The sequence below is a fragment of the Atta colombica genome, unplaced genomic scaffold, assembly GCF_001594045.1.
Source record: "Atta colombica isolate Treedump-2 unplaced genomic scaffold, Acol1.0 scaffold58, whole genome shotgun sequence".
Taxonomy (NCBI): domain Eukaryota; kingdom Metazoa; phylum Arthropoda; class Insecta; order Hymenoptera; family Formicidae; genus Atta; species Atta colombica.
In genome coordinates this window covers 1095202-1109305 of record NW_017259548.1, presented here as the reverse complement: position 1 = coordinate 1109305, position 14104 = coordinate 1095202, and the positions used below count along the sequence as shown (strand labels likewise).

General features: G+C 35.4%; 1 protein-coding gene across 2 annotated transcripts in view; it reads right to left on the bottom strand.

Annotated features, from left to right (window-relative positions):
• LOC108692080 (prolyl 4-hydroxylase subunit alpha-2) overlaps window positions 1–14104 on the bottom strand; it is a 104687-nt gene that overhangs the window by 17593 nt on the left and 72990 nt on the right. For both annotated transcript variants that reach the window (XM_018200195.1, XM_018200194.1), the window contains exon 2: window positions 7406–7602. In XM_018200195.1, coding sequence (XP_018055684.1) covers window positions 7406–7590 — 185 coding nt within the window. In that variant the 5' untranslated portion in view covers window positions 7591–7602. The remainder of the gene's footprint in view (window positions 1–7405; window positions 7603–14104) is intronic.

The following is a 14104-nucleotide window of genomic DNA, read 5'->3' as shown; positions in this document are numbered from 1 at the left end:
TATATATATATTTTATGTAATTTTATTTTTATTTTTATCAAGAATAAAACTATATTTCGTAAAAAAGCCTAAATATCATTCCTCAATTCTTCTGGAAATCCAACGTACCGTATTTCGAATTACGTTTGATTGTACTAATGCTCGAAATCCTAAAATATCGCGTGTTAATTTTCTCATATTAACAACGCGATGTTATCCTTCGGGGAAGGGATGGTAAATCAGGACATACAACGGCGATAGATACATCGTTGATACGCGAACCGGGTATTATCTAATGCCTAAAGGCAGAGCACGCAGTGTACACGCAGACACGTATGTTACGTGCAGCTTCGATGCCGCTGCATCCACGAATATTCGATACGTAATTCTATGCCGCGACTTGTCTCCTGCGCGATCCGATCTGCTGCTATTAGGAGTATCGTCTCACAGATATCTCTGTATATCTGTATGTTGACGCTAATTGAATTAGAATAGAGGTGGGGTTTTCATCTAATATTGCAAAATACCAAGATTCGTTCTTGATGCAAAGCAATATGTTAGCATATTCGATTACGTTAATAAGTTGAATAATTACATTAATTTAATTCGATATACAAGAGGAACTCGGAATATGAAGAATACGATAAAATGTATGTAACTCGAAGAAACATAAAAAATTATTCTTATATTAAGGAGGTTCTCCAGTTTAAAAAAAGTGGAGGAGAGTGACTTTTCTTATCTTAACATGAGAGCGCAAAGAATGCCATCAAATAAAATTTAAACAGAAAAACTATAATTTATTATTAAAATTTTGTTATTATTTCTGATGAACGATATTGCCACATTTTCATTAGTTTGAAGTCACATTTTAAAAGAAGTCATATTTAAAAAAAATTCATGAATATTTTATACTCTTACGCGAAATAATATGGTGAAACTTTATTTTAACTCGTTCTTTTATATCCATATAATTTTTTAAAATTCTTATATTTTGTTTACAATTAAATTATTAAAACCTTCCTTCTTGTAAGAATTTCAGCTATTTTGCAAAATTCGAAAAAATCTATATGGATATAAAATTTGGACAAAAAATTTGAAAAAATTCACAGGAATGCCTACATGTATATTAATTATTCTTATATTTATTTTCAATATTTGATTAAATTCTTATATGAAAAGACTGGAATACCTCTTTATAACTGAAATTTGATGATACTAGAATGCGATCCATATATGTTAGGTATACTAAGGTGTGAACTTTACTGTTAGTTTAATCGGGATTTTACCGGAAATGAATAAAGTTTTTATTAAAAAATCTTAAGCTTGTTGAATATTCAGTCTTATCGCGGAAAATATTGCAGCAATCCTGGAGATCGAATTTCACGCGGCGCATACCATGCAATCGATTTCGTATGCAGCGAAAAGGAGAAATATTATCAGAATTCCATCGATAATTCCAATCGTGTTTTCTCTAATTACCGGAAAATTAAATATAACGTACATAAGCGTGGATATGCAAGTTTACGCGTGCAAATCACGTTCCCTTTTTAATATCTCTTCATTAGTCAAACCGAATATTTCTAGGAAATAATTCTGATATGCTCGGTCACGAGTAATTTCTCCAACAAATATCGATTGCATATTTTACGAAGCAGATATTCGTGGTTTGAAAAAATCAGTTATATTCGGTTTTTAAATTGCGTTGTTTTGAACAATTCGTTAACGTAAAAAATAACGGCAATATCTTCATCTCTTCTAACGTGAAGGATTGTTTAGCTCTTCCACTTTTCAGAGCGTTGAATATTTCGTATCTCAATATCCATTGAAATTTCTGAGTTTTTGATTACAGTTTCATTGAAAAACAAAAAAGAATAAAGAATGAAAAGAAAATATATAAAATAATTTTATCGTTAATGTTTCACATCAACATAAAATTATCATTTTATTATTAATGAAAATAAATGAAGTTTACATAATAACGACACATAAAACCAGTTATGACGAAGTTATTAATTCACATGCATTTTAACATTATGTTATTAAAATTAGCTTTTACAGGAAAAACTATAGTGGCATTGAAAAGTGTGATATTTTGAAACAAAAAAATACAATGACACAATGGATTAAGTAAAATTAATTAAAAAGAAATTGTATGATTTTAAAAATAAATCACCGTCTTCTAAAGATTATAAAAAAAAATGTGTATAAAAACATGTGTTTATTATATTTTACCGTGCTGCGTACAGAAATATGTATATTTTACATTCGCTCGCGCAAACATATATAAACATCTACGAAATAAGATCCGTATCATCGTGTTCTTACCTTTAGGACGATAAAAAAAAGGAAATAATACGAGAAAAAAAAAGAAATGTCGCGCAGTATCGATGGCTATTAATAAAAGGCAATGAGAGTAAATGAGAATTCTCGTTTCAAGACTCATTTCTATGTCCGTCTGCGCGATCCTCTCGAATCATCGATAAAAACAAATCGATCGCCAGACGGGACGTTTAATTAGAAGCAAATAGTTACAGGGCGCGGACGCGCTTGTGATAGAACTTTGTTATCTTATCGGAGCCAATTACGATGCTCTCGCTCTCCCGAGGGAGCGCTCGAACGGCTACCCGTACCATCGCGTAATCGCGATTATTAATACCAGTAATGGCGCTTCCGGTGGTTGCGTCTCGACCCGACTCGTTTGTCCCACGAATCCCTAGCTTGAAAATTCACCTTACCCACGTAACTGCCGAGAACGTTTCCCTCCGCTTAAACTACCACCGCTGGCTCTTGACTGTACGTTCGCCTCCTCTTTGACTCTCCTTTCTGACATGCAAATGAATTATTGGCGCGTAGGATGAAACGAATCTCGTTTCGAATCTCGATTTTATTTGAGACATACGATTTCCCGAATCAACGAATCGAAATGAAATTCTCCGAAATTCGACCGACCAATTTCGCGTTGGCCAATGCACCAATTTGCGTGTACGTAATCACGAGGTCGGATAAGCGCTTCTGAAATCTACTATCCTTACTCGGAGCAGCGCCCATTTCGTGAGCGAGATAAGACGCTCTTAATATTCGCGAATGACTTACGGAACTCGCGCGATTACTCTGATAGATAGAACGCTGTCATTTCGCGACTGTGTGAGATGAATAAGCCAAGTATTGAACAACCAGATATACGTACTCACAGTGTTATTTCGAACAAAAAAAAGAGCAAAGAATTGCGAACAATCGATTCCGAATCGAATGTTAACTGATCACCGATTGAAATCTGCTATCGAAACTGTGCGGACGCACGATAATTAACTTGCAATTGTCCTCTCGCGCGATCCTCTCGTTTCTATCGGATTGCGTAAAATAAAACGATAAATCTTCCTAGAAGCGTATCGCATTCACGCATGCTTTTCCCTTCGATAAAATTACATCCGCGCTTAGTCTAGCCGATACTTTTCGGATTACAGATAAAAATATTCAAACGCAAGTATATGAAAAGACTTCCTCTCGTTACGATGAAAATCTTTCTCTATTTAAAAATATTTCTTCCTAATAATGCTTAAAAATAATAACTGAAAAAATTGATATGTAATTTAATAGAAATCTAACTAGAAGATTAGGGCCAGTATTCATATTTTGTTCTTATTTTAAAGCCCCAGACACAATGCGAAGGAATTAGCGATAGCGATAGAAATAACACGATTTCAACCTATCAGAAATTGTATATTCCAGAGTATCTGATTTCTGATAGGTTGAAATTGTATTATTTCTATCGCTATCGCTATTCCTTCGCATTGTGTCTGGGGTCTTAGACCATCATAAGTAGTATCTTAAGATGTTAATACTTTAGAAAAGAAGATTGAAATTCACTTTTCTTCATTTAATTAAGGAAGATAGAATGGGCAATTCTTTTCTGTCAACAACAGTTCTCCAAGAATATAAAAATGGATATACAAATTTCTAAAATCGCTCTAAAAATCTCTTCAAATAATATAAATTAAATTCACCGATTAAACCGATCTTACATGCTTTTCAGATTATAAAAAAAATATTTGGAGATACTTTCCTCGTGGATTCATTCGGTAGATAAAATGTGCGACACATGCAATCTTCGTGTGCATGGTAAGCAGTGCATAAACCAGAGCACAGAATCATACGTTATCTCCATCAGTTCGCGTACGTGTCGATTATACACTCGCTTTCGCAGTGTGTTCGTATGTCTGCGCACCTTCGAATTTTACTCGTATGAGATGGCTATCCCGTGACTGGATTACAATCGTTGAACTTTTAACATCCATGCAAAATGGGAAACGGAACGCCGGAGAGAATAAAAGGAAGAGCCAGGTGTGCAGGCAGGCAGGGAAATCTGTTCAAAATCAGCGATATATTCTTTGAAAATGATTTTCCTCTCGCTCGTATTTGATAGTTCGACTATGACGGACGGTTACGATGGTTGATTTATCGCTAGCTTAGAGAATCCCGATAGATTACAAACTTTGCTCGCATGAGTAATTATTCGGTAGATAATGGTCTGATTCTGAGGCGAGACTCGAGACGAAAACTTATCACCGTTCGTCGCGCATCATTGGACCGAATCACTCGAGTATCTCATTCGCGATTTCGCTGCGTATACATCTACAAATGTTATTTCGAACAGAGTAAAATGCAGTAAAAAGTTACGAGCGATTAGTTCTGAATTACACATAAACTAATGACTGGATTTCTGTTTGTCATCTGCTAAAAATTACTTTCATGCGCAAATCTTGTTAAGTGGTCGGAATATTCTTGGATATATGCATTGATGTAAGAAAAAGATCGTTCATTTGATTGAATTAATTTAATTCCCTTTATTTCTTTCGAAAATTGTATGTATTTAAATCAAATATATATTGGACTTAAATAAATACACTGAGTGAAAAAAATGATTACAATTATTTCAATTTAATTATAATTTGTAGTTAATTTTTGAGACAATTTGTATATTTACAGTTGTTTTAATCACGCAAATGTATGTCACGTCAATTGCTGTATTAATAAGAGTCTCACACACACACACACATTGCTTGAAAATTTTTGATTTTTCTTAACATATTTTTTAGTTATTATTAACTACCACGTAAATAAATTTAAGAAAATGTCAATTATAGTCATTATATAATTGCGCATTTACTGAATAAAAATGTTTATTTTATTTATCATTTAAATCTTAATATTTTACTATAATAATATTTGAAATTATCATGATTATACAACCTTTTCATATTGAGAGAACATATACTATGATTATCAACATAGCAATAATCATAAAAATGGAGCTATTAATTCGTAATTATTTTTATCATTTTGTGTTACAATCAGTATACAATCTTCAATGAAAGAAATATACGAACAATTAATTTAGTTAAATAAGCAATTAATTTAAAATTTAAATTCAAATGAATATTTTTTTCCTCAATGTGTATTTAATTCAGCGCATCGACAATACGCTAATATCATCAGACAATTTATGAACGTTAAAAAAGGATCTTCGTCCGTGAGTTTCCGATCGATTCGGAATTAACGAAATTCGCGCGGAGGCAAGCCGCGGGCGTGAGTGCGAACGCAAAATTTTGCTGCGTGATTGCTGCGCGATCCGATTGCGATTCGATGGCGGATTTTTGAATGGTCATGGAAATTGAGAGCGCGGGGATGAGGAAAATCTCCAATTCGCGACACGACGAGCGCACGCTTCTCCTCATCGTGTCGCGTGTCCGTGACAGGATTTTCTCGAGAGCGAGTCGTCGACGGTGTGTTAAATTCCGCGCGGGATCGTCCTACATAAATGTTGCTGAAAAGTTTTCCGTTGTCCCGCGTGTATTACTCGTTTCACCGCCCCCCCCATTGCGCCAGACAGAAATGCCTAAACTATCCTCCAGCTGGATTAATGGCGTCGCGGTTTACGAAATAAGCGCACTGTTCGCTGCAGCCGAAAAACAAAAGAACATGTTCGAAGTTACTTTTTCTATTAAAAAAAAAAAAAAAATAAATAAATAAAAAGAAATTCATGAAAGCTTAAATTATGGGAAAAATAAATTAATTAAATACAAATTCAATCAGATCAAAAATTAATGTAATCTGTAACATAATGTAATCTCTGGTGTTCGTTTATTTAGTTCTTTTTAAAAGAAGACAACAGTTTGCGAAATCATATAGCAACTTTTAATTGAAAAATGTAGTTATATTAATATTTTTTGATGAAATTATAGTCGATTTTTAACGTGAATTATTGTTTGCTCTTTACGAAGTAAATTACGAAGCTCGTTTTTTTTTTATCGTAACCAATGGTAAAGAGATAATTTCAGTCCTTCGCTGCTCCGACACGAAATTACATCTCGTAAATGAGCTTGATCACTTTGGGATTCAGTTTTTATTATCTCTCAGCAGCACGAGTGTCGATTTTAGTCAGATCGGGATCCAATCTTAATGTATTCACTCTTTTCTGATTTTTTTTTCACCCTATTTCTTTTCTTATCCGCGGAAGGTGGTCGAAGGCATCGGTATCGAATCAGGCAGCATGCCAAATCGCACCTTTGGGAAGATAAAGAAAAAGAAAAGGACAATCGGTCGGGGCGGGAGCCATTCGCGAAAGTCTTCCTGCTGAAATAGCCCTCTTTCCTTAATCACCTTTCGTTTTAACGGGACTTCCAAGGGAAATAGAACGAGGAAATCATCGCACCGATAAGTACCTCGGTGATCTACTTTTCATGTTCGACTTCGCCGTATAACTTTAATATCACACATTATTTTTATTATTCGACCACCAGCGTTTAATTAATACTGGGATCGTGCTAATTGATAACAATTTTCGCATGATATGTCATGATATAATAAAGTCAAATGGTATTCAGGATAACCGAAAGAGCTCTAAATTTGATTATTTGCTGTTATGCGTATTGATGAAAAAAAAAAAGAGAGAAATTTAACAGGAATCGGTAGAGCACGAGCAAAAATTATTTCTGCAGAATGATTCGTTACATGTGGCTGATCAAATATCGGTAGACCGAATGAATATATACAAGCCTGGTGAAATGTTAAAAAGGGAGAATAAATAAAAAAAAAATCGACGGCAGCCTTGCACAACAGGGGTATTCGTACCAATAGCAACGGCACAAAGGGCTGCAATCTCCCGTATTGCTGCAGCAAAAACGGGAAACGACTTCTGGCGCGGGTTACGCAAGACACAGAAATATATTGAAAACCTTTCAGGACTCTGAAAATACGGGTACATGTTTTGTAGCAACATTAAGGAAATTCCGAGATCGACAAAAGCACGTCTATCTAGGCCGCAGAGGATCTTTCGACGCACTGGAGTACGTTACGACCTACTTCAATTAATTGGAATTGAAGGGAATCGCTCGTAAAAAAACCTCGTTACGTCGATGTTCTTTACCTTCTCAGAGTCGCCAATCGCTGCTCTTGTGCCGTGATGTATCCGTTTAGCGTGTCGATCAGCACGGCTTCCGTTTCGAGCAGCTCCTCCATATCCGCCAGGGCGGTGTAAAGTTCTGCCACGGCATCGCGTGCCGTCGTCGATAGTAAAATCGTTACGACAGCTAACAGAGTCGCCTTCCTCATCTCCGATCGATACTGTTAATTAAAAAGAGATTTATAAATTATAATAATAATTTATACATACATTTATTTTCTATTATTTATATATTCACATAAATAATACTCAAATAATGCTGATACTATAATAAATAAATTTTGTTCGTAAAGTTACGTTATTTGCAAACAAATTCTGTGATGAATTTAAATATCAGACTTTTTTAATGCAGATATTTGTGCAGACGTACACAAAATTTGTACAAATACGCAAATATGTGTACAAATAAATTTTTAGAATGCTTTTTTGATGAGAAAAATTTCTATTTTGATGTTGTTTTTCTCTTCTTTCTAAATTTCTAATGTCTAGTGATAATAAATATGAAAGTATTTGTCTGTAACGTCAATACTTCATTGTTTAAGTTTCGATTTAATTAAATTTCGATACTTTGTTAAAAAATTATTGATATATCTTAAAAAGAATTCTGACAATGAAGTATAAAAAATAAAGATACTAAGATGTAAGATATCTATTTTATTTTAATTAGAGATAATTTATAGAATTCTCTCTCTTTTTGATAAAATTCTCAAAACGTTATTTAAAACTGTTAAAAAATACATTGAGAAAGTTTTAACAAACAAAAACTCTTTATTCGCGAAACAAAAAAATCGTCAAAATTCTTTTCGAACATGTCAGGAACTTTAGAATTTCATTTAGAAAGAGTTTTACTCTATCTATAAGTTATATCCAAGTTCTGAAAATGGAATGCTAACTTCAGAGGTATTTGTTATTTTGCTGCTGAAATTGATGTTGACTCTATAACGAATATAAATAGATCCAATATATGACGGACGGAGAAAATAAATTTATGATAAACTCAGCAACATATTTTAAGAAAATAATTATTTTTTCATATATGTATCTCTAATCGTGCATAAATTCTACCTATTTTCTGTGATGTCGTTTCCATTTTCACCTCATCAAAAATTATAAAGAGATTATCCCAACTATTATTCATACATCATTCAAATAATAATTTACGCTTCAATGTAGCTGCTCATCCCGCTAAAGTTTCATCTCAACTTCGTATACCAGGACCGAGTTGCGGTTCACAAACACACATTGACTCGATCCCATCCTCGCAACATTCTATTGTTCCCTGTAAAAGAGTAATGCGAGAGCCTAGAGTCGCGTACTTTGGTGGGCGCCAAAATTTTCCCACGAAAAGCAGAAGCTCTCGTAGTTTCGCTGTCGAAAGCTGCGAACTGGGATGATGATGTGTCACCACGAACGGATCAACGCGCGCGTGTGTTTGTGTTGCGAAAAGTTGTGGCTAGCAGAGGACCGGAGTTTGCGCTGATCGTACAACTTACACCTGTCGGATCGACGATTTATTCCGTCACGCCGGCGATGGCACATAAACTCCTCTCTCACCTTTTCCATCTACATCCCCTTCCATGCTCTTAAGCCACCGCGGCCGATCTCTCGTCCCGTATCACCCTCGTGTAGCTTTTCTATCTCCATCTCGTCCCACTTTGCGGCCGCGTTCGAGAGCTGTTCTCGTGGCGAGTGGCTTGAGAGAGCGAGACGTGTCAATACCCGCATAACTCGACGTTACGATATTCGATGCTCGTGTAATGCGTGAAGAGATTATACACTTTAAAGATCACAATCATTTCAGGAGCATTCGCAAATTGCACATTTTGTTGCAGTTAGACTTTGTCAGTGATTGGTTTTTTTTTTTTTTTTTTTTTTTTTTAAAGCAATAAGTGGTCTCAGAACAATTTAATCGCTCATCTCAATAAAATTTATTATATCGATTGTCATGAAATTGAAGAAATAGGAACAAAAAGTTTTATGTCAATGTCGATATTATTCTGATATAAACGATAACATCAAATGTTTTATCCTTTTGTCTTTTCTGATATATTGTATTTTGCTTTATAAATATATATGTATTTACATTTTTCTGAAATAATCCTTCATATAGATAAAGCTGTACAAATAAATTATTCGTTTGCGTGGAATAATAATTTTCGATGTAAATAGCCTCAAGTCATTTCTGAAACTCATTCAAGAGATTTGCAAAAAAATTATTAATAACTAATTTAATATTTAATCAAGTAATCTGGTAATATTATTATTTAAATAATTTAATACATCAATAACTAATAATATATATATAATTAATAAATTACTAAATTTTAGTTATCGTCAGTTTTAATTAAATAATTACAGAATAAAATAATTTCGTAAATATCGAGGATAACGTCGTGTTGAGAAAATGCACCACTTCCGCGTGGCGCGTAATAATTCTTTCTGCGAGCAGGTGAGAGGAATGTGGTGGCGAAATGACAGCGATTCTCGCTATTTTTCTACCGGCGGCTATTTTTTCGTCCATTCTCCTCATCTCCATTGCAACGCGTCCCTAATTACGCGTACCGTAAATTGACTCAGCCCCCTCTAGACCCTTCTTTCATCATTGCGCCCCTGGTAATCGAGCTTGAAGCCACCTCTGAGGTGAATTAAACGTGAACTACATGGTCACATATACACTTGATAAAAGACACGCATTGTTACGTACTCGGTGACACCGAGACATTCCCTCTTCTCTGACGCAGACAAATTGCTTGCGCAGATTTTTCGCTGCAATCCCTTTCATGTTCTATTAACACTTCTAGTTACTCAATCTTATGCCCTTTTTCCCCTTCGGTTTTACTTTGCGCTTTTTGTCAGATCGGGACAGCGCTCTTTGCGGTGACGGATTAAAACATACTCAGAGAGTACGAGAGTTTCACATCTCCAAAGACTCCTTATCTCTTCATATTATTAAAAATTATTAAAAATATAAGAATCAAGAGAGAAGATCGCAGAATGTTAAATGTTATTACTTTCGCAAAGATTAATAAAATAACATTAAGAAATAAAGTTTCTCTGCATTTGGAGACAACGCAAGCGCCGAGAAGATTAATCAACTAGATAATGGGAATCTTGATTATCGAAAATCGGATAAAGTACTTTCTTGGATATTGCAATTTTCGCTTACACAAAGTTGGCCTCACTAATCTAACTCCATTTTACGGTACATTGCAGATAAACCGCATGAGACACACTAGATGTGTTTCTTTACTATAGCACCATGTGGCTTATACCTGTCATAAAAGATTACAGTACTCTGCAAATTACGTCCAAGTTATCCAATCAGATCGAAGTTTTCCAACCGCCAGACGCAGGTGAGGAGAACAAGTTTATAAAATTATTGAAGGGTTTCTCGAAAATGTTCACACGCATTATTGTGCACCATTCCGCAAAATCGAAGGCACAACGTAGAAACGACAATGTAATATAGGCGAGAAGTCGTATTTTTTCTTCTTACTCTCGGTAATTTTTTTTTCGTGGATCATCATGGTTCCTTTTAAAATTTAACCCCGGCCTCGCGGTAATTCGCTCCACGAGAAAGTTTTTTCTTTCGGGAAGCTTAATTAATCGGTCCTTCGGCGAGATTACAGGAGCTTCGAATTTCCAGCAGGACCAGAATTTAAACAAAAATTGCTTCCTTCACTCTACCATACCCGGCACCATACCGGTCCGTGAGAATTTCGTACTAATTAGCAATTAACTAGTTTCGAGATCCTCGCGCGCGCGATAGAATTCACTGGCGCATCTCTTTGTTCGATTCTGGATTATGAGTTATTTATTGACGACATGTCTCAATATTAATCAGCGAATGTTCGCGAAATACGAAACGCGAGAGACCTGCTCGAAATGGGAGACTGCGCATCGACCGATACGTCAACCGATCCTTGGATGTAATCAAGGACATTATCAAGATATCGCACACTCAATATCCCGGCAATATCGCGATCTCCGTTATCCGGCTTTCAGAAAGATGATCGTGAATGCCACTAATAAGAAGATCACGGCGCGACAGGTCGTGCAAGCAAAAAAAGGCTGCTGACGGTGGTGGTGGTTTTCAAGTTTCAAAGCGCGTTGCAGCTTCAAAATGGTAATTTCACGGCCTCGCGAGCATCTCGCCCGCGGCCAATTTAATTCCGGACGGATGATCGCGCCGTCTCGTTCGTACTGTCCCTTTATTTTTCTCCGTCTGCCTCCGTCTATCCGGTTTGCGACGCCACCCGATCCCGTTCGAACTCGTTATACACTCCGGACGCGACCTTGCGACTTTCATCCCCAGTTCGCTTCTTTTCTAAGGGTCCCTCGCTCGTTCGCGCCTCCGCGAAGGGTCGATTCTTTTGCCCGTCTTTTTGTATTTTTTTCCCCTCTCGTGTCCCAACGGCTCTTTCTCTTCCCTCAAATTATTTCGATGGAAATTGCTTCTCGTTAGTATCGATCTGCGTACACAAAACTTCCCGATCACCATTAAACAGAAACGATCAAGCGTCACCTTCAGTCAATACTCAACTGGTGCTACAATGCTACAAATTATTAATCCCTTACAGATTGTTCAGAGAAAGTTACTCGATCGGGAATATATTATCCGAAAAACATTTTAATGTAGCGTATTAAAGGAAAATTTATTTCAATAATGCACGAATATTATAGTGACAATGTTTTGAAGTAAATTGTTTACGAGCACTGCTTTGAACGAAGTTACGTCTATTTAAATTTCTTCCATCGCTATATCCATCATTTTGTTCCAACTTAAATTAATTTAATATTAAGGAGCTCTTATTATTCTGATCCCGTCAAGATTCTCACGGTCTGGAATTCCTGCGAGAAAGTCCCGTCAACTAGGTTCATCGATTCTATACCTCATTGAATCCAGTCGCCACAATCGAATTGGGCAAATGAGTAGAAAACGTTCTACTAAATCTCGTAGAACAAATTAGCGAAGAAAATTTCAAAGTATTATCGTTAATAATCTGTCTAAAATCTCAAATGTCTCCTTTAATGTCTACAAAAACATTTAGAACTGAGATTCATTTCTTTCTAATACATAATACTTGAAAACAATCCTGTCAACCATTAATGAGATCTCGAAATGTTCATTAAAATGAAATAGATCTCTCACACTTTCTATATAAATAGAATTCAGGATTTGTTTTTCCAATAGTTTTTCCGATTTATTTATCGAGCTCTCGTAAATATGCGCAAACTTTCGTCTGAATTAAAGGCAAGACTTCCTTATGAGCCGTCGAGTTCTCGAAAACCAGTCTAATGTACTCCATGAAATTTCGAAACTCATTGATGCCATCGCGCCTCAATGCGTCGCGCGGTCACTTACAAGAGCCGTCCTCGTGAAACGAGAAGTGAAGTTGGCGCGTGTTTCTCCCGTAATTAAACTTAAACTTCTTGTGAAGTGATATTGTGTATATATATATAGGCTATCAGTATATCCCGGAGTATTTCGTTAGTAAGTTCGAGTTGGGGAGAGACTGATTTTCCTGATAAGTAGGCAAGCGACAGGTATCACAAGAGACGTCGATGGCTTCCCGAAGAACTTATCGGAAGTTGCAAGCGTGTCAAGTTACTTCGCTATTTTCTAAAATGTAAAGGATAGAATGTGTCATAGTCCTTTCAAAGTATCATTAATTTTACACATAATATTACTACATAATTTCCCTTTCTAAATCTCGGTTAATATGCTTAATTACGCAATCTTATATTATACATTTCTCAATATTACAAATATGTACAATCAAGTGATCTCCTTAAAAAAGAAAGAGGGACATTAAAAAAATATTAATTGTTATAATTAATTTTTAATAGGTAAACATTTTTTAAATAATTGTTAATAAAACATAAATAGTATCATATTATATTTGTAAATAACTAATAATACTTAATATATAACGTCACATGAGCTCACAAAAATTACAAGTTACATTACATTTTATTTTTTAAAATTGTACTTTTCTACTGTAATGTATTTTCTGAATAATATATCTGCGTTTTTTTTTAATAAAAAAATCATACAATTTTTCATATAATAGTCGAAAATAATATTTCACACTTATTATTTCCATTTATTATCTCATGTTTATTATTTTTATACTTAAAAGAGAGACAATTTATGTCTTTAATTTGGAACCAAATTTGGGACGCGTTGTGGACAAAAAGTTAAAATTTGGGACTGTCTCTCCTAATTAAGAGAATTGTTCACTAAGATATACAAGCAATAGAGAAATTTTGTTTCTTTTTCTCTTGATTTGTATCTGCTTCATATCAACGCTGACATGGAGATATATCTTTGAAATAGCATAGCGCAATTGCACGACGTGCCTTTTCTGCATACGTAGCTGTCGTTCGAATGTAAGCTGGATGTTTACACGAACTGCGAACTAGCAGGCGATGAATTATTCGTTTCCATCCCAGTTTTCCCATCGCTACTGGGAGCTCGCAACCTGCTACCAGAGATTTTCACGACGAATTTTTTTTTCACCCTCATCACCGACGGCACAAAGTTCGGTCGTTTAATATCGGGAAAAGATCCATGAATCCCATCCAATCTAATGAAGGCAATCGGAACGTGTCAGTCCGATATAAATTAATGGGAGATATTCGTCTGGTAACGAAATAATC